The following is a 21,793-nucleotide window of genomic DNA, read 5'->3' as shown; positions in this document are numbered from 1 at the left end:
GCGTCTTGAGGACTGCAGGGAAGCAGTTGTTTGCACCTGGGCTGCCCTTATTGGACCTCCCTCACGGTGAACCCATTTCTCACTTTACCGCTGGGCAGATGTTGGCCTGGACAGGTGCAGCACTCGTCACAGTAGGTGACTGCTATCACCAGAGTACCCTGTTGCTGTTAGATGAATTGATGGAGCATTGAGCATTATGACTTGCCGTCAGGGCAATCCCTTACCTAGGAAGCACTAAAATAAATGCTCCGAGACCTGTGGGTGGGGGAATCAGGAGGAGCCAGTAACACACGATGTCTTACAACTATTGGTCTTAATAGAATCAGCTAGACATTTAGTGACCTGGCTCGATCAATCCCTTGCGACAATGATACGCAGTCCCTTAATGGTTATGTGGGGCAGATGGGAAAATATCCTAGAACGGGAACTGTCAGACTTGAAGTGGCAGAGAGGTTTGGCCTCCCCTCAAAAGATCTCGAGGAATACGAGGTTGAAATATTCCCAGTTCTACTATATACACATGACATATATGACACATTACCAAATCCAGGTTTTATATGGGAGTGCATCCCACCCATGCCCCAGATGTGGTCACCTAAATACTGATTTTGCACACATGGTATGGCACTGTTAAATTGCAGGCCTATTGGGAGGAGATACTTATGGCCCTGGACACAACACTTGGGCGGTCCCTCCTTGCTCCCTAGAGTCGTGTCTTTTGGGATTATTCCAGAGGCTGACCTTGTGAAATGTTGGCACCAATTTTATAGACTTAGCGTTGGTGTTGGCATGGCTAAAAGACGAATAGCCATGACATTGAGATCGACTAGATGTTCTAGGGTCTAAACTTGGAGGGGGGATGTCACCCAGTGGGCCAAGGCTAAGGAGAGGGTGTTGGTCAGAGAAGAAGCCAGAGGGGGATGGGCTAGCCCTATTGCATATTGATGGACAGAAGTTCTGGTGACCTTGGATCAACCGGAGATTGGCCATGGGTTTAAGATCCTGGGGAGGGTGGCGATGAGCCAGAGAACGAACTGGTTGGGACAACAGGAGGTCAGAGAGAAGGGGACCTCACGATGACCCGTGAAACAACAACAAGACACTGGGCTTTCTCTGCTACCCAGGCAGAGGGTCGGGAGAGGTGTCTAGAACCCCCTACTATGTTTTTTGGTTGCCTGTTATCTATCTGGCACTTCAATTTTCTCAGAATGATGATCTGTAGTATTTTCCTGTGCTCAATATTGATGTACAATGATTATACCATTCAGACTCCTTCGACTACAGCAATGGAAGGCTACGTTCTGCCTCTTATTATGTGATACACCACTGCGACATGTTAAAATGCAAAATGCCAATAAAAATACTTTTAAAACTGCTGTAAATATTGCTCCTCTACAATGTTCAACTATTGAAATAAGAGATATCTTTACAAATGATAATAATCCCTTAAATAAGCAAAGAATATTCAAGCTTTTACATATAAATCCTCAACTTCAATCTATCTTTACAGCAGAACTGAAGTTGGTTTATTTCCCAGAAAAACATGATTTACCTATAGCCCAAGCGAGTTGGATTCTGGTCAAATTTGATTCCTTAGATAATTATGAGCAAATGTGAGGCATTATACAAAAATGGTTTCGATGTTGGCAGTATCCCTGATTTGCATTCACATGCAAAACCCCCCAATGTTCTTGCATCCCATGCCGAACTTCCTAATTAGGCCTCGCAAGTAAATTCATCCGTTTGCACAATTGCCAAGGAACATCTCATCTGTTATTATACATGTTAACTCACACAACAGACAAATCAGAAATCAGAGAATGCAATTAGTCACAAGTAGCAATCAGGAGGTAGCTCGGTCTTGGCTTGCCAGTTCAATTAAAGAAAATAACGCACAGAAAATCGTCAAAATCCCCTTTAGGCCATAGCTTTGAAATATTAGCCTAGAATTTAGAAAGTTTTAACTTACATTCATACTCTGTAACAAATGTCCCTACGAAAAGTCTTGAAAGGCCATGCTAAAAGAGGCCTTGTATCTTGCTGTCCACGGACTTCTATTGGGATTCCAAGATCTGTACCTTGCCCTTTAAGAATTTGCAAGGCCTTCGAATTAACTTTCCTAAAGCAATTTACCAGCCCAATAATTCTCTTTTTATATTTAATGCTTACATTCCACCAGGCCAGCAAAATAAACTACTCAAGTCTATTATTTAGAATTGTTGAAACCATACCGGATGGTGGAAATGATGGAAATATACTTGTTATAGGGGACTTCAGTGGAAAATTTCCAACGCATTGTCAAAGCAATACAGGGATAAAGATCTTGAAGATGCTTGGAACATGTCAGAAGCTACTTTCCTTCCGAAATTGAAAGCGTACAAGAAAGGCAGACTTCTCTGTGAATCTCTCCATATGAAAAACGAAGTGGTAATAAATAGGAGGGAAGATCCGTATATCCCAGCACTCCCCTGGCAACAAAGGCTTTTCCATTACTGATTATATAATTGCTAGTTACAACATGTACTCCTCATTCCTTGCTGTTGATATCTAATTTAATCCAGTGAGTGATCATGCCATTCTGCTGGATTTATGGATACAGAAACATTAACCTGGTCTTTAGAGGCAGGTAATGACAAAGCAACCATAGACTTGAGACAGAGCAAGATAGCGAGGATTTCCAGGAGGATAGATCAATTGAACAAAGCAATTCTGTCCTTATGGAACACATATACGGAAAAAGAGGGTAATCCCATTTTTTACTTTGAAAATGTTATAATTGCAGTAACAAACGAGATACAGAACAACAGCAAGTCATTAAAAAAGACCGAATAGTCACAAAATAACCATACTGATAGGAAAATATCTAGGGAAATAAACAACCTTATTCGCCTTATATTTGTGGAATATTCCACCTCCAGAAATAAAGAATTTAAAGTGCTGCAGAAAAAAAGGAAAACAAACTGTTTATCCTTTAAAATTTAGTGGATATAAACTGGTTTGATTTGCAGCAGGTGGCATTTAACAAGAACTCAAAGTGGTTTTGGAGTTTAATTACTGCACATAACAAAATCTTAAAGCATCATCTAAGACTTCTAGGTTGGTCTAGTCTGAGTTGAGTATATTTAGATTCTCTACATGGAAAATGTGACCACAAAAATTAACAAAGGGGCCTTAATTACTACTCGGAACCCAACAAACATACTTGAGGAAAATTTCCATTGACGTGCAGCCATCATGGCTGTTTTGATGTGATCCACTAAAGCTCTACGGAGTACTCTGCAGACATCAAGACATCTGGCGCCATCAGGCTGAATTCATCTACTTTTTCCGTAGAGACGGAGTGACGGTACCTTTTGCACTGTGACCGCCTTGTTATGGGTTCGCATAGCACAGTCAACCGCCATTTTCCTCCTGGAGAAGTCCCAGCGGCCTGGAATAACATGGCAGCAATAAGTGCTGCAGCGAAGGCGCGACGGTGAAAAGGGTGAATGCGGATGCCATCTGGCAGCCTCAGGGAGGACCGCCAACTTGCTGCTGAGCACGCTCAGCAGTAAGGAGAGCTGGGTGAGAGCTCCCGGCGAGGCTCCAGCAGTTTTATGCTTGACCCTGCAATGGTGGCTGCCTCAGACAGAGGCCCACGTGTCTACTTGTCCGTGGCCTCGGAGGCTCGATTGGAAGCTGCAGGAGGTTTTTTGATAAGCAGCTAACACCCTGTTATGGCTGTCTTTTTGCTAGCTCTTTGGAGATGGAGAATGATGGAGTGTGACTCCAGCCTATCACCCCCATAGCATAGGGATTAGGCCGATAGACAGGGACCCTGTCTTACATATATAAAGGCATTTTCGTATTATTTCCCTTAGAGTAAGGCTTATGAATTTAAGTTAGGGGATAGATATATAAGTACTAGTCATGATTCACTCATTTGCTAACATGCCGATCTGTTATTCATGGAGCTATGCATATTATGGGCCCCGTAGGCCTTAAACGAGACAGACTCCATTTTGCTTTCTGCCCGGTAGCTCGAGAAGGCTTTCTAGGTGAAGAGTAATGTTTTAGTTTCAAGCTGTTGTTCGCTTGGAGAGAACCGGTTCAGGCTGACCCTTATCGAAGGAATGTATTTTTCTCCACTCCGAAGACACAACTTCAGGCTGGCCAGCTGGGAAAGTGTCCTTGGTACGGGGAGGTACAAGAATTTGGTGGGCGGCAGGTTACTGGCCGTGAATTTCCATGAAGGAACGGGCTTTGATATTAGCGAAGGTGTTAGTCTTTTTGTCAGTTAGTCCGTAGGCGGCATCTAGCCGTTAGCATCTCTGCCATTATTCATTTTCATGGTGGATGAGTCGCCATCTTTGAAGTTGGAGAAAGATTTAAGACCGAAACTCTCTGAGATAGACTGAACGAGAAGTAGCGCGGAGCGCACTGGTACAGAGAGAGAGAGAGAGACGGTAGCTAATAAACAGCAAGGTTCCGAGGTCCTGAGGGAGAGCAGACGAGGTTGAGCCTAGCGGTGCAGACGTGTACTTGTGACGGCTGAGGGTGACTGCAAGGCGAGCCAGGACCCAGAGACGAGACAGGAGCCCAGATGACTGCCGAGTCCAGACTTCCCACTAACCAGGTGATACCCGCCCAATTTATGTAGGATGTGCACTCTAATCTTTACCTTTTTCTTGCAAATGTTATGCTGCATAGTAATGTGATTTATGTTTATTGTTAATAAATACCCTAATTCATATAGAATTATTGTGTGCCTGGTGCTCATGTTCAATCTTGATAAACCCGACTTCTAGTTAGGAGCTGTTTGGGTGAACGGATGAGAAATCCCGATCAGGTAAATGGTGACTGAATAAGGAGGGAGTGGGTGGATCTTTGATGCCAAGAGCAGGGAGTACACTACATAATCTGAAACCATATTCAAAGTTATTACTGTAGTTTTATTCCAGGTAGACCACTGAGACAATACCCCCGAATAATGGTTCATAGGAATGTGGTCGTCGTTGATATGCGGCGTTAGTGATAACACTGGGTGGGAGACCAGTGGGAATACCCACCAGATTGTGGCTTGGATAAGTGAGAACGCCAGGGAGGATACTGGCGCTTAGTTTCGCCAGATTGCGAACAGTTTGGAAAAGGGAGCATTGGGTTCTGCAGGCCCGTGTGTAGACACACCGGATTGTGTGTCAGATCTGCCCTAGGGTAGAACGGTCTGGGTCGGGGTGACCGCGAGGCCAACTGATGTGAATAAGATATTGTAGAAAATCCGTACATACATATATTGTCATTCCCCGTCCTTAGGTGCGATCTGTATATTTATCTGTATATCTACTCATTGTGAATACGATCTGAGGAGGGAAGGTGAGTACGTTTTGGCTGGGTCACAGGGGCCCCTGGGGGCTGATCCCATCTAAACAGAAAATCCAGCCATTACACACCCCAAGCACTGCCCGCTGGCGTGAGTAGGCCAGGAGGGAGACTGACCTGCCTACCTTACAATATACATTGATATATTGATATATGTAGCCTGAATACTGTGTTAAGTTAGCATGAGCTTTTTAGGAGTTTAAACGCCATTTTACCTTTCTACTGCTTTTGCACATGACACATATCTACTGCTTTAGCTTTGAGCCTAGTAAAATGTTTTCGATTCATGCAAGAATAATATGTTGTTGCACTGATATCAGTCTTGCTTGGCGAGCTGTGTCTGTACAGTCAGTGCTGAAACCTTCAAGGATATCTCAACACAATAGTTGTTATGAGCACTGATCTTCGCACGTTCCTAGACATAACATACATGCAGCTGCAGCCAAGTTCTGGCTTTAGGCGCGTTTTATATTGCTTTGCACAAGAGCATACAAACACACTTGATGGTGCTTCGCATGCAGAGAGCTGGTTGCTGATGATGTGATCCCTTATCACTAGGATCTTGAGGTATGGGGCCGCTCTGCTAAAACCCACAAGAGACCTTCTTAGATATAATATAATATGCTAGCTAGGGAGGGTGAGAATTAGGTTTTGTTAAACCCTATTCATTTTAGCATTATACTATGCTTTCACCGTTTGTGTTCTATGGACTAGTGACTATGCTGATTACTTTGTTTCTTATAATATGTTTGCTTGTATTAGCTAAGATACTGCGCTTGAGAGCACTGCATTAGTGAATAAAGATTTCAAATATGCACGTGTCCTCTTTTACTCCTTGTTCTGGATTGAAATGATTGTATAACGAAAGAGTGTGCATGTGTTCCACGTTACCTGAGGTGTACTAAGTTCATGTTCTGGTTTGTCTAAGCATTGGGAGTTTATGATGACCAATGAGACACTGATTGCTAGTCTGGTAGGGGATTTTTGGGTACTAAGGTGAGTTTTGGGACATCCTAATTCACTGAGGTTCCAAGCCTCTATGCACAGTTCTGTCTGAGCACGGAATCCCTGCGACATGGCGCCCAATCGTTGGTGGTCTTATAACGTGATACTTGAGTAGTACATCATTCAGTCCTTAACACCTTCACTATTGTTTCCGGTTAACGGTGGTGTCAGACAAACCTACCTATATTGGTATAGGTATTTTCAAGCTTGAATCTTTCTAAACGGTTTCCTTGAATTACTACCCAGTTGTGCTACAGGGTTGACTTTGTACCTTTTTCTTTCTGTGTCACTATGGCCGCGGTGGACATTCCGCAGCATAGTCGCATTGCGGTGCGCAATCATTTGCAAAATTATAATGTTCCCGTGGATGGCATGGCAGTAATAATGGTGGTGAGTGCAGAGGTGGCTTACCCTTCCGAAATGTTTTATTCGTGGGTGACCTTCCCGGCAGTGGACGGAACTTCAGGTGTGTTCCATACCTACACTCCCACTGCAGTGCCAAATGAATATACTCCGTATAGGGCACAGGAAATTCCTATTGATGCTTGGCAGCACCGCGTTTGGTTTAATGGCGCCCTACCCCATTAGTTATCAGCTCCGAGGTTAGGTCGTTTGTCCATTCCAGGCGCAACTTGGCCTGTCTTGGCTGGATTTACGCCTCATCCTCAGCACGGAGCTTGGCTGAAATCAGATGACTACATGTAGTCGCAATTAGCGTGATTAGGTCGTTAGTGCAATACATCACCAACAATCTCCCGGGCGGGGCCTCGGGTGGTGCGGCGCTTCCTGCCGGACAGGGCGGTATGAAGCTCAGTCCTCTTATGGTCAATGCTGTGATGGGCAAGCGTCACCAGGAACAGGATGATTTTCCTTTCTGGCTTGCCGAGAAGTTTGACCAGGTGGAAGCAGTATTTCCTAACACGTCTCCTGGTGAAAAACACAAGATTCTGACAATTAGCTTACCTAAGGATTTGACCCCCGAAATCGGTGACTGTGAGACCTGGGGTAAAACATTTGCGGCGGTCTACGCGAGGTGTTAAGGCACTCAGTCTATGACTGTCCTGCCGATGGTCCTTAAACGTGTTCAGGATGACCACGGACCGGAGGATGCGGTTGAATTGGGTATGCGTCTCTGTGGCGCCTTTGATGTGGTTTCCGTTCTCATACTTGCGAATGTCAAGGGGGATGCGGTGAACTTTCAGGTTGCCAATGCTTTGCAGGCGGTTCCCGATGGTGATAAACCCCGACAATTGGCGAAAATTATTGTGGCGGCTTATAAAACCGTGGGCCGCAATAGTAGGGGTCTCAAGCCTTTTTCGACTAAATAGAAGAAACAACCCCAAGGGCAGAAGTCGGAAAGCGACAAACAGCCCAAGTCCAAAAAACAAAATTGGCCTAAAAAACAGAAACAGGGAAAACGACAGAAACAGGAGTCCCGTCCTGCGTCTCCATTGCCTGCGCCCACAGAACGTGTTTATGACTTGCGCGATCGCGCAATGATAAAATCACTGATCGTTTTCAGGTTTCTGATCAACGCTCTCCTCGTTCTTTTCAGGAGTCATCGGCTTTTTCTTACGGTGGTGGAGGAGGCGGCAGGGGTCGGGGCGGCCAGCAAGGACGCGACCAGCCCAGCCCGAAAGACGGCAAAGGCAAGCAGGACGATTTTACACCGAAGAGAGCCCAGTTTCAGAAAAAGAAAGTCGCTTCTTTAACAACACACATATATGCCACAGATAGTGAGAACCGAGCTTCGGAATCAGACATGAGCTCTGACCTTGCTGGACAGCGCAGCGGAGATTACTATACTGCGAGTGGCCCTGCGTCCACTACTGAAGGTGACTGCGACTGACCGTTATGATGTTGTGGAGACAGCTGACACTAGAGTAGCTCCCCCTGAGAGAATCTATGAAATTGTCTTATTCATTGAGGGTGACATTTAACGCACTATAGAAGGGGTATTTTGGGAGAATCTTACGACTACCTATGACATTTTGTTAGCGGAGGCTGACTGGCCCCCACCTTTTGTGCTCGCAGCTCTGAGAGTGGAGGAGGTAATCCTTCCTAGTTTCGCGCGCACAGTCTCGAAGGAGCATGCGCTGAATTTTGCAGAAGAGTAGGCTAAAGCTCTTGCGCCGGCTCTGTATCGTACACACTGTGGGTGGGATACATTTTCCCCACACCACGAAATTCCTTTACGGTCTATGCCACAGCCTCAACCTCAATATCCCATAAAGTGTGAAGCAAAGGCTTCCGTTGCGGAAATCCTTGTTCAATTAGAATATCAGGGTGTTATTGAAACTTGTGTCTCACCAATGAATAACCCTCTTTTTACTGTAACCAAGCCTGACGGTTCGTATCGTTTGGTATTGGATTACCGGCATTTAAACTCGCATTGCCGTACCTGTGCAGTACAGAATACTCACGGCTCTGCTTTAGTGGATAGACTCGTGCGTAAGAGGTTTAAAACAAGGCTTGACATTTCCAACGGTTTTTATGCCCACCATTTGGATTGTCTTAGTTCCCAATGGACCTCCTTTACTTGTGGCGGTGTCCAAAAACATTTCAAACGTTTACCGATGGGCTACAAGAATAGTCCTGGAGTGTTTGCTGCCCGCATAGTCTCTCTCTTAGAGAGGGTTGACCCAGATGCTTGTTCTTATGTGGATGACATTTATCTCACGGATGACGAACTGTGGGAGCATCTGTGTCGCGTTGACCGCTTAATTTGTAGCTTTGCGGACTTTGGTTACAAATTCAACTTTGCAAAATCGCACATTGCAGAGTACACAGTGTTGTTCCTGGGCTACGAGCTCAACAATGAAGGTCGAGGATTGGCTCCTCACTTCTTGGAGAAATGCGCACAGTTGCGCGCTCCAACGACTCTGAAAAAAATTACAGTCTTTGCTGGGATTTTTGAATTTCGGGAGAACATACATTCCTGAATATGCCCAGCGTATCAAGCCTTTGTATGCTTTGATACAACCAAATTTTACAAAATCAAACTGGCTGCCTGAGCACTCGGCTATACTGCAATCTTTGCAGGCTGATCTGCTCGCTTCTAAATACTTATTAACTCGTGATAATCACACCAACCTGGTGATAAGAATCATCTCTGGGACGGTGGGTTTCACATACCTTACTTTTAACGAAGGAGATACAGTACCTATTGCTTACAAGTCACACTTGTACACTTCGGCTGAAATGCGATTTTCCACTGTGGAGAAAGTTTTGACGGCTGTGCAGATGGCGATTCTAAAGGAACGCGCTCTGTCACAGGGAAAACGCATGTTGGTTGTTACCCCGTGTCCTGCTTTGGAGGCAGTTACGAAGGGCAGTGTACCTAATTCTAAGGCTTTGCACCCTCGGTGGATACAATGGGCTGCATCACTGACGTCTCCGGACGTCACGTTCATTTTTGATGCCTCCTTACGGTGGCACCAATATGTTGGAACTGGGGTAGCCTGGCCTAGGGCAAGACTAACATTTCAGAGGCACAGTGTAAAGGTTGCAGACCACCCAACAGTAAAACCACGCAATAGCACACAAAAAGAAAACGCTACACCAAAAATGTGGGAAAATAAGTACTGCTTTATAAAAATAATATTCTCTTTGTTCTTCAAAATATATATAGCTTAGAACATTTCAGGTTACTTTAGAATCAGCAGTTTTACCTTTTAAATTACTAGCAAATTATCAATTGGCTTCTTCAATACATTACATTTAGTTGCCTTCAATTCAGTATTCCACTTCCCAGGGTGTTAACCTGTTCAATTATACAGTACACTTGTCAATAAATTATCCATAACACTTTAGACTTGCTTTCTCAAATCACTGACCAGCATCAATTGCGCATTTCATAAAACTCCAGAATCAACTTCAATTGGTTACTATATTGTGTACAATACTGGTCTCTCACAGCATTACTTTAACCATTGGCAAGATCAGCCCTTATTCTAGCTCAGGTAAACAGTGTCCTTTACAGGAATATCTTTACAGTTCTCCCCCTTATCTTATCACAGGTGAAGTTAGTTAATATCACTTAATTCAGCTTCCCATAAAACCCTGTCAGGGATTCCTCATGGACGCTGTACTCTCGGGGCCAGTATCTCAATTTACGGCACCAGTTAATTGTGTGGAAGTTACTCCCCCACGTGTCTACCTCCTTACTTGGTACTTGAAGCTGGGATCGTCCTGCGCCAGGCTCACCAGGGGAACAGCAAACGAAGGGGGGTCGGGGACTGAGGCTGGAGAGGCCCTCGCCTCAGAAGGCTCCACAATGCTCACTCCCCCGCTCGGGCCAACTCCTCGGTGGGGCTCTCGAGCGGAGGACAACCAGGGCAGATTACACAAGGCTCCCCCCGGCCCCTACCAGGCCTCTAACCACTCCCTCCCTGCTCGGGCCAGCTCCTCAGTGTGGCGCTCGAGCAGGAGGGAAAGCAGATCACTCGGCGCTCCTTGGTAATCCCTCGGCGCCTCTCCTCAGCTGAAGACACTCACTCGGCGGCCATGCGCAGAAGCGCTCGTTCTTGTCCTGCCTCTCCTCAACGAAGACACTCACTCGGCGGTCATGCGCGGAAGCGCTCGCTCTTGTCCCGTCTCTCCTCAACGAAGACACTCCCAGGAAGGACACTACTCGTCCGGGCCTGCTCGATCCTAGGCCCCTCCTGTGGGAATTGGGATCGCGATTTGGGGCATGCGCGAAGGCGCTTTTCAGCAGTGTCTCGCCCTCCCCTTACTATGCGAGACAGTGCGATGTAGGCAATGCGCCAGAAGCGCGGAAGGCGCCCCCGGGGTCCCGCTCACAGAGAGAAGCCTCGCAAAGCTTCTCGGCTCAGTGGATCCCGGGGAAGGCGCTGTCACCGAACGCAATCAGCTCCCCAGGGGTCCCGCTCACCGTGGGGACGGCGCTGCCTCAAAGACACCGGCTCCCTTCACCAGGAACTCCAGGGACCGGTCAACTGCACGATCAACCAGGGCTCCTCAGGAAGCCAGGGCACAAGCCTTCCCCAGCACCCAGGAAGGTAGGGAACAGTGCTAGTTCGATTCTCTACCTCAGCTCCCACTCTCCCACTGTGCAAAGTCCTTTTACTACTCAAGTTTGGTTGGAGGTTGGGAACCTGGGATGAGGGCACTTCCTCTAGAGTCTCTTTCTGCTGGGCAGAGGACTGCGCACCGCAGTACTGCAGTCTCCTTCTCCTTTGACACCCCGCTATTCCTCAGCTAGGGGTTAGTCAGGCGCCCAGGGTCTCCCTTAATCTTCCACAGCGGGGACAAGTCAAGAACCCACAGGAAAGGTAGAGTAGTGGGATAATTAGGCTGCTTCCCAGTCCAGAAGTTCAACCCTTACACTAGTCTCTCCCCACCTGCCAGGATAGCCTATCCTCCAGCTGACTCTCTCAGGTAGACAAAATGGCTGCCTCGCATTCTGCCTTATATAGGCTGCCCTTCAGTGGTCCAGAATGGACCAGAAGGTTCTAGAACGCCCTATGCTAGGCTATGGCCAAGTTCTGATTGTGACAATTAGGGCAGTTGGTGGCCACCATTTTGTGTAGCTCCAACTTTCCTGTCAGAACAGGCCTCTGGGCCGGAGGTAAAAGATTATGAGGGGGGAAAGAACACATATCCCCCTGACCATCACCTAAAAAGTCAGTGGACAAAAAAAATTACCAAGGGTATGAGGGGCAAAAAGGGGGACAAAATAAATAATAATTAGGAGGGACTTCGCCAAAAAGCCAGACAGGTCTAACACAGGAGTTTTTGCAATATGAGTTTGTTCATCCTGCTCCTTTGGCTATGCGGCCTTTGGAGGATTTCCATTGCATCATATACACCAATGGTTCGGCACAGGTTGCGCATGGTTCTAAACACGCCTACGTTTGTGCATGCGCCATTGTGGTAGGTGCCATGGTGAACGATGAGTTCAAATCCAGAGTCGTGCACATGCAGACTCTAGGGGACTGCACCGCACAATTAGCAGAGCTTCGTGCTCTGATGTTTGCATTGGAGTATGCTGATCCTAGTGTGACAACACTTATCATAAGTGATTCTTACTACTGTGTCCAGTCTTACAATGAAAACTTGTTCTTTTGGATTCAGAATGATTTTCGTGATTCCAAGGGTAGCACAATAAAACATAAAATGATCTGGGTCAGAGTGGCTGAGCTTAAAGAGCAGTTGCCACTCGTGTTTGTAATTCATACTCTCGGTCACCAGCGCATGGGAGTCCTCGCTGTTGGCAACTCGCTTGCTGATGAAGCGGCAAAATCAGCGGTATCGACATATTTAGTTGCAGCAGTCACACGGTCCAAAAGTAAGATTGATAATGATATCTCGGCGGCTGTTGCTGCCACTGAGAAGGGAGATAAACATCCTGCGGGGTTCCCTTCGAAGTACACATACCACTTAAGTCCCAATAAGGTTCCTTATGTGAAAATTCCGGAAGTTGGGGAGAGGTGGATTCCCAACTCTGATCGCACACTTTCACTGATCACAGCGGCCCATGAAGGGGTGGCATCTGCGCATACGAGCGTTTCAGCTACTGTGTCTCGGTTGCAACAACGTTTTTGGTGGCGGGGACTGTACAAACAGATGCGTGACTATGTCCTTCAATGTGACATTTGCCAGCAGATTAAACCTTCAACTGCTACGCGTCCACCCCAAACACAGTTGTTCAATTCTAATAAACCGTTTGGTTGCGATTATTTAGATCACTGCGGTCCTTTTTCTTCTGATACTGCGTATAAGTACGCTTTGTTTGGGTCTGGCCTCATCGTAGTGCTGATTCACGGACTGTCATCGGGGATTTGCGTGTCTTTGTAGGGATTTTTGCCTGTGGTCATTTCATTCGGATCAGGGTCCTGCTTTCGCCTCTAAGGCGTATAGGGATGCCATGAGTTCCATGGGGGTCCAAGTCATGTTTTCGTCTCCATACCGACCTGATGGTAATAGTGTTGTGGAACGAATGAACCGTGACTTAAAGCAATCACTGACAGCTCGAGTTATAGGCACTGGCAGAAACTGGCTGGCCCATCTCAATGGCGTGCAGTGTGCTCTTAATAATCTCCCTAGAAGATCTCTGGGTGGGCGGACCCCATACGAAATGCTCTTTGGTATCAAGATGTATGTCCCGGACCTTGACCGCCTAGACGCGGTCGGTTCGGGTGCCTCCTTTGACGTAGATGAACATTGCAATGTTTTACAGACTCTACAAGAGACCAGAGAAAGTCTTGCAAAGGAACATTTGCCCTCCACCTCGGATGATGCGTTGCAGATCCAGGTAGTTGGCTGGCTACCCCAAGTTGGAGAACTGGTTCGGGAGAAGATCGATAACAAAAAGGAATTTGGTCCCTCATACCGTGCTCCGGTTCCCGTGCTTGGAGTGAAGGGCACAAGAACAGTCATTTTACCACCACTTCCAGGTCGTAAAGAGAACAGGTATATCTCCATTGACAATGTCAAAATACACAGAGTGGCCGATTCTTCTTAGCATGACACCGGCGGTCTCATGTCCATCGATAGTGAGAAATTCTGTTTTGGCCACTGCTTCGGATTGTGTACCGGAGGTGGTCCTCGAGATGCCTGCAGTTTCCAGTCCTTTATTGAGTGCTTTTCCTGGTACTCTCCCTGATGATACAGACTTAACTTACCCAACTGACTTATCGATGCCTGATTTGCAAACTCGTTTAGCCACTGAATCCAGATTTTCTTTTGACTCTGTTTCTCATACGTCGGACAAGCCCACAAGGCTAAGAGCCTACACGACATTGTTTAAAAAACATTTTTTAATACCCCCTTGGACTTACATTTGGCTGGGGCTTTCTGCTCTCTATCTTTTTATGGCAATTGGTTTTGTGTTTTATTTTTTTTTAATTTATAAATGGACATTATGTCGAGGAAAGAACATGCATTAGACATCTGAATGGAACATTGACTCCTCACTCCTCTTCACATTCAGCCCACAGATTGAAAAGAGACTTGGTTTTTGTTAACATCACCGCAAGGCCTGTCCTGGATGGAATAGTCTGGGATGCAGTTAAATTTCAAATCCATGGTCCGACTGAGGTTATTAATGTTCCTAATGTGCTTACAGTTAACATGGGGGATGTGGTTCAACGAAACATACGTTCTGATGATTGGGATGTTCGGGCCCTAGAGACTTTGTTTGCTGATTTAAAGTATTATGCTGCCTTTGATGCTGAAGATTTATATTTAGAATCTGCTATTATGGTGATTTGTTTTGTTTCCAACATTTTGGCAATCATTACTTACACAAAACTAATTCTAGGAGAGGTACTGTGAATTATACCCAGTGGGAACATTGTCCGGCTCCTTTAAGAGGCAGCTCGAATACATTTCTGAAAAAGTACACTTATTTTACGGACTTTAATCAGTCCAATCCGAATTCATTTTATTTTAGGCTGACAGATAAATCCATGTCCAAGGTTAGACTTACCGATACTAAATTACTGTATTCAAAGTCCTTTCTAGACCAACTAGCTGTTGGTGGCTACGAGTTGTGGAAGGAAATTATTGACCTTAAATCAGTTTGGGATTTTAAAAGTTGGCAGGTACAAGGCACTGAGGCTTTGCACCGTGCATGTCTCATCCCAAATCATATGTTGTTTTTGAATTCTACTATCTCACAGACGACATGCTTTGGATTGGCTACTTCTAAAAAATTAAATTCTCCTTCCTTCCCAGATTTGGAAGAATATTCGGGTTGGGAAAATTCGACTAAATTTTCAATTAGGGAATTGCAAACCAATTTGCTGAATTCATCATTTAACATTTCCAGTTTGGATCCCAAGGGTTGGTTAATGTGGCACCGAAGTGCGAATTCGTGCCAGCTTCGTTTTTTGGGCTTAGCTGAGCGTTTTACACAAGTCAGGGTAGATCCCTGTTTTGAGAGTGACCATTCTGTTACCACTTATTCAGTAGGCAAATTATGTCAGAATTGGCTCAAGCACTATACATTGGAGTCAGTTAAATTGCATTTATCTAAACTGACCGACGAGGTTGACTTGAATGATTTCATAAAGGGCCCGGCTAAAGGTAGATCTAAAAGATGGATCTATGCCATTTATAATGAACTCTGGAAAACATCACAGATTGAAGCGGCTACCCGCCTTAGGGCAATTGACCAAGCTAATTTAGAAAAAGTGCTTGCAGTTGTGGACAACAGCATTAATTCCCTTTCCTCCCGAATTTACACATCGGATAATATTGTGTCGTCTGTTGTTGAAATTGTACAAGATGAAGTGTCTATTTTGTACCATGGTCAAAATCAATTGCGTTCTGTTATACAGTTTGCGTGGACCTTGCAGACGCTGAAAAATGGAAAAGTTCCTTGGACCTATGTTAATGTCACATCTCTGTTTGCACCTTTTAATCTAACTGAAAAACAATGTTTGCTTTCCATGAGAGATGCTTCTTTTTCAATGTTACACATTGAACGCTTAGAGTCTTTGCCCTTTTCAGTGGTAGAGGCCACGGCTGCAACATGGCTAATCCACGGGTTGATTACTTTACCTTTTGCGCTTTTCCAGTTTACAAATTGCATGAAGTATTTTGCCATTTGCAGATACGAGCGGCTCTGTACCTCCTACGTACATGAAGCCTGGTCACTCCCTTACACTTATAGATGCCTTAGGGACGGGAAAGAGGTATATCTGAATAGAGATGAGTGTACAGAAACACCAGATCACTCATTGATGTGCAGACACATCCAATTGCATGGTTCCTGTAACCAAGACCACCCTAATTTAGCGTGTGTTTTGAAAGGTACACCGGTGCCCGCTATAGTCCCAACTTTTACCTTATTAGCTAACGGGAGTTATTTACTTTTATACAATGAGGATTGTTGTGGGTTATTGAAAGGCATAGCTTATGTTGTAACAGTCAGTGAGCGTGTGGTTTGCTATAAGAATGTGCTGTATCCACCCCCGCATGGGAACCTGGATGTTTCAATCTGGCCGAGAATTCCGGCCTTGAAGTCAGAGTTCAATAAGATGAGCAGAATAAGAGCCTTATTGTCACAAAAAGAAGTTGCCCTGACATCTGCTCGCGAAACATTTGTCCTTCACGTAGCTAACACCCGCACAGAAGTGTATGCCTTATTAAATACTGACCTTCCTTTACACTTTGGTGAGCCGATTCATACAATCTTTAAGCGTCCTCCACTTCGGGGCTGGCTCATTTTTTTAGAGTAGTAAGCAGTGGTCTAGTGACTTCTTTCCAAAAAATATTTGGAGTCATTCCTGCTTTCTTTCACTCGATATTCTCCAGCCTATTTGGTGGACTTCCTGTTCTGCTGGCGCTGGCTGCTGGTTTTTTATTGCTGTTTTATTTACTTAAAAATGGATGCCCGTCCTGTGTTCGCAAACGAGCGGGAGCAGTTAGCACTGTTTCGCAACAGGATGCTTGAATACTATGGTGTGCTGCCACTTGCCACCCTGAGTGCATCATATGGATTATCGTTTCGATTTTCCTATTTCACCTGTGTCCAGCCTGTATTTCATTGCCTGAGCTGTGATTTCATGTGGGCCCTGGATTTGTGTCTCTGCAATTTGGTGTCTCCTGAAGTGGATTATGATCATCTCATGAGTCCTTAGTTGCTCATGAATTGCTTTGTTCTGACGGAGGGATTATGGCCTTTGCAGCGATGCATGGAGTTCTGGGTCGTTGGAATATATTTGCAGCGGCGCAAGATTTCTTGACACACAGCTTCATTGAGAACCCACCGAGTTGTCCTCTGATGGTACTAGAGGCTCCGGTAATTGAAGAGCATGAATGTTCTTTCTCTCTATTAAATTGGATGGCTGAGTTGTTTTCGGATGATAACAGTGACTTCCTTTTGGAAGCGGTTGCTGCTTATTTTGCATACTCAGTTTTAGGCTTACTGCTATTGAGGCCTTTGATGTCTTGATTTTTTTCTTCTCTCAGATTTTTTCTGAATTATGATGGACATTTTTTTTTTAAAATCAGACCTATTGGCTTTACTGACAGTGAAAATTGCAATGTCGTGCTGGTGAGATTTTGGATTTTTGGGCTGACAAAATTTTTTTTCCTCACCTACTCGATTTCGTACTGAACGTTTTATTGAGATCTGCTTTCCACAATTGAGTCCCTTTTCTTATCTTATCTTATCTGATACGTGTTCGGATCAAGGGAGGGTGATATATTAATATATGTCGCCTGAATACTGTGTTAAGTTAGCATGAGCTTTTTAGGAGTTTAAACGCCATTTTACCTTTCTGCTGCTTTTGCTTTTGCTGCTTTTGCACACAACACATATCTACTACTTTTAGCTTTGAGCCTAGTAAAATGTTTTCGATTCATGCGAGAATAATATGTTGTTGCACTGATATCAGTCTTGCTTGGCAAGCTGTGTCTGTACAGTGAGTGCTGCTCTGCTAAAACCCACAAGAGACCTTCTTAGATATAATATAATATACTAGCTAGGGAGGGTGAGAATTAGGTTTTGTTAAACCCTATTCATTTTAGCATAATACTATGCTTTCACCGTTTGTGTTCTATGGACTAGTGACTATGCTGATTACTTTGTTTCTTATAATATGTTTGCTTGCATTAGCTAAGATACTGCGCTTGAGAGCACTGCATTAGTGAATAAACATTTCAAATATGCACGTGTCCTCTTTTGCTCCTTGTTCTGGATTGAAATGATTGTATAACGAAAGAGTGTTCATGTGTTCCACGTTACCTGAGGTGTACTAAGTTCATGTTCTGGTTTGTCTAAGCATTGGGAGTTTATGATGACCAATGAGACACTGATTGCTAGTCTGGTAGGGGATTTTTGGGTACTAAGGTGAGTTTTGAGACATCCTAATTCATTGAGGTTCCAAGCCTCTATGGACAGTTCTGTCTGAGCACGGAATCCCTGCGACAACATTGACCCAAAGGACCAACCTTGATCTGCATGTACTATCTAGCGAGGTCTGTCCCCGGAGAGCCTGCCCGCCATAACCCCCATTCCAGGGGATGTGCTCACGACCACAAAGGGCGCTATCTACCCTAGGGGACAGGAAGACTCCCTCAGGAGAATCCGGACACTGGCATGAAACACAGAATGTCCCGGAAAGACAGGGGCTGGAGCAGGCAGAGATGGGGCATAGGTTTCTTCAGAACACAGCTTCCTATAGGGCTCTGCTCCAAACACAAGTGCACTTCGATCCCCACTCAGTTTACGACGAGGGCAGCAGGGCTATCCTCAACCCATCTGCCCAGCCCTTACTGCGTCTCTCTTGGTTACTGTATCCCTGGGGCCCTTTGACCTGGGCACTTTGGCAGCCTTTATGCTGCCAAATAAGATGCAAGCCAACAGGGTGAGGGAAGAGGTAAAAGCAGGCTTTGCTGTCTTCTTTGAAATCTATTTTCACGACAGATGTCAATTCCCAGCTGGTTTCCCTTCAGACCGACAGACTCAGTTAGCACCCGCACACTCGACCTCAAAATAAAGTACCACGGTCTGGAACAGAGACTCAGTCCTATTGATTGCATTACAGACCTGCTCCGAAACCAGTTGCAATTGGCCTTATTGAAATGTGAACACCTGGAAAATCAGTCCAGACATGATAACTAAAAGAAATGGAGGCCTGGAGGAGGGAGTTGAAGGTCCTGACCTGGAAGCCAACCTTGTGGGCATGTTCTCAGAACTCCTTGGTGAGTAACCGGGTGGCAGTTCAGCTGGAGAGAGGGCACAGGATGGGCCCATAAACCGCAAGTGGTGGAAAGCGACCTAGGGATGTCCTCACTAAACTACATTCCTTCAAGACCAAAGAACTGATCTTACAAACAGCCCGATAACAGGTTTCCGTTTCGTTCTATGGAGCGACATGCGCATTTTTCCAGAATAATGCTTCCGCGACAGTGGTACGTCGCCTGCAATTTAAGCCAGAGACTGGCTTTCTGCACTGAAATCATGCCAAATACTACTGGACCTACCCTTTCGGCATCTCTTTTGAATACTAAAAATAATTGCACCATTTCACGGAACTGGAAGATGCTGCATCCCTGTTGGGTTTAACACTGACTGATCCCCAAGGTTAGGAGGGTCAGAGAAGAGAGACCCCGAAGAGACTCACAAAAAAAACTGCTAAAGGCCTGTGGCAATCGCAACAAAGAGGGAAATGCTCGGCAAACACCCTTGAGAATTATCTCTATCACTCCCTTTCCACAACCCATTTAAGGGCAACCCCTGCAGTCTGAACTTGGCTTGTGGTCAGTCAGTTATGTGTTTATGCACCACAGTTATGAGTCACACACCTGCGACCTGGAGTCTTGTTGACTTTTGTCTAACTTACCTTCCAACTGACTAACGCACCTAACTATGAATAACCTACGGCTAGTCGCCAGATTATTCTGCTACTCAAAAGCACTCTGTAGAGTACAGTAGCGTTTTTGCATCTGTAATGCCCAAACTAATTGAGTTTGACATGAATGTGTACTGTTGTAGGGAGACTAGACTCCCAAGTTTTAAAGTAATTTTGAGAGAGGGAGGACGTGGGGGGGGGGGGGGGGGGGGGGGCAGAGGGGAGGGTAAGGAATTTTTGGATTGCTCTGCGATGCAGGAACCATGGATCAGAACTACCCTTAGCTACAGGCCTTTCAACGATGAAAGCTAACTACACGTATCTAAACCCCCTATGGTGCTAAATACCATATCTTTGAATATTAAGGTACAAAGGGCTAGATGTAGGTAATTGAAATTTACCGATTTGAAAATACTGAATTTTACTGATTCAGTATTTTCGAATCGGTAAATGCTACGTAGCTAAAAAAATCTGTAAAAATTACCGAATCGTTAAGATTCGGTATTTACCGATTCGGTAATTGCCATTCATTCCTATGGACCTGGAGGCCCATAGGAATGAATGTCAATTACCGAATCGGTAAATACGGATTTGGTAAAATAGGAAAAGAGTCAAGGGTGGCAGGGTGTCACATTGACACCCTGTTGCACCCCTGAATAGTGCCTGTGTGCACATGTGGCACACATACATGCCCTAAGGGCATATATGTCTGCCACATGGCACTGGTGTAAATGTACAGATTTGCATTTACAGAGGTATTCGTTATTTACCACCAACTTGTAGGCGCCATCTTATTTCAACTTATATAGCCAGTTCCCATTAACAGACACAGAAAAAATCCTAATCACCCAATGTGAAAATGTAAAATACATATATATTCACATTAACCATGCAATACAATCAATACAAAAGTATATAATGAAAATTGCAATAAATGGAAATGATCTTTAAAATGCAAGTTGCATTAAGGTATGCTATATGTCTGCCTAATGCATAAGAAATTCACTATTCATTATACACAATTAAACGATTAGCACGAAAAATGTAACACCATGTCTTCTGATGTTTTGGGACCATATGGCGCTAACCCCCTCAGGTAGCATACTTAAAAAACATATAAACAGTGCTGCTTGAAATACGTCATGCATGGGAGACTTAAATGAACTGCTGCTCTAGCTCTTATTTTTACATACAGCAGCGGTTTTCAGAGGAAGAGTTCTCTTAAAAGTAAGGCTCAATATATTAAACAGAAAAGGCAGGATTTGGCTGTGATGGAGTGAAAAAAAGGGCATCAGTAACATTAGAAAACACTTTTAAAGAGAATAAATGTAGTGAATGCGAGGAACAGTACCAAGTAGGTAAGGGGGTCATATATTGTCTTGGCATTCTAAGCAAGCTGAAAATGGGTCGACTACATCAGCATGGGGTACCTGCTGTCAAATTCTCTATTTGTATTTGAAAACGTGCATGGTCTCACCTTCGACCCACAGGGCAGCAGCTTCTTCCATGGGGTTAGATTCTCAGTGCAGACAATCTCTCGGGGAAGGATAGCATATCTCAACAGGCGGTGTTCTGTACCTGTAAGTAGGCAGAAGTCTATGGGTGAGTACAATGATGGGCTACTATTTATAGAAAAAAGCATCTCTCATTTCCCTGGTTCAATAATTGTCCTTCCATCTTCATGCCACATTTTCTTACCGGAATCAGTGCTATTAATAAAAAGGTTGGGACCGGGGCATTTAGACCCTTGTCTAATCACAAGGTATATATACACATGCAAGATTGACAATATGTACGCAACAGGAGACCAGGGTTTCCTCACTTTGGCTCTAAAAAAGGGAACCTGCATATAGCTGGGGAATTTAGGTTGGGTGTATAAATCCATCAGTTGTGTGGAGCTTTGCTAATTTATAGTGTCATATTTACTGTATTTACCAGTTTGTTCATTTGTATAGAATATGGTACATTGGAAGGCAGGGGAAAATATGAAGGGAAAGTGAATGCAAATATGTGCATTAAATGTAGGACTGCTTTTGATGATGACAGTTTAAAATGGGATTGCCTAGATAAGAGTGTGCCTCAGAGCACATTAGGAGGTTGTC

General features: G+C 44.9%; 1 protein-coding gene across 1 annotated transcript in view; it reads right to left on the bottom strand.

Annotated features, from left to right (window-relative positions):
* The window catches only part of PIGT (phosphatidylinositol glycan anchor biosynthesis class T), a 262,746-nt gene that overhangs the window by 173,951 nt on the left and 67,002 nt on the right, over nt 1-21,793 (bottom strand). The window contains exon 4 of the mRNA XM_086932377.1: nt 21,169-21,269. Coding sequence (XP_086788503.1) covers nt 21,169-21,269 — 101 coding nt within the window. The remainder of the gene's footprint in view (nt 1-21,168; nt 21,270-21,793) is intronic.

The sequence above is a fragment of the Lissotriton vulgaris genome, chromosome 7, assembly GCF_964263255.1.
Source record: "Lissotriton vulgaris chromosome 7, aLisVul1.2, whole genome shotgun sequence".
Taxonomy (NCBI): domain Eukaryota; kingdom Metazoa; phylum Chordata; class Amphibia; order Caudata; family Salamandridae; genus Lissotriton; species Lissotriton vulgaris.
The sequence above is the reverse complement of the archived record's forward strand: the minus strand, read 5'-3'. Positions and strand labels throughout refer to the sequence as shown.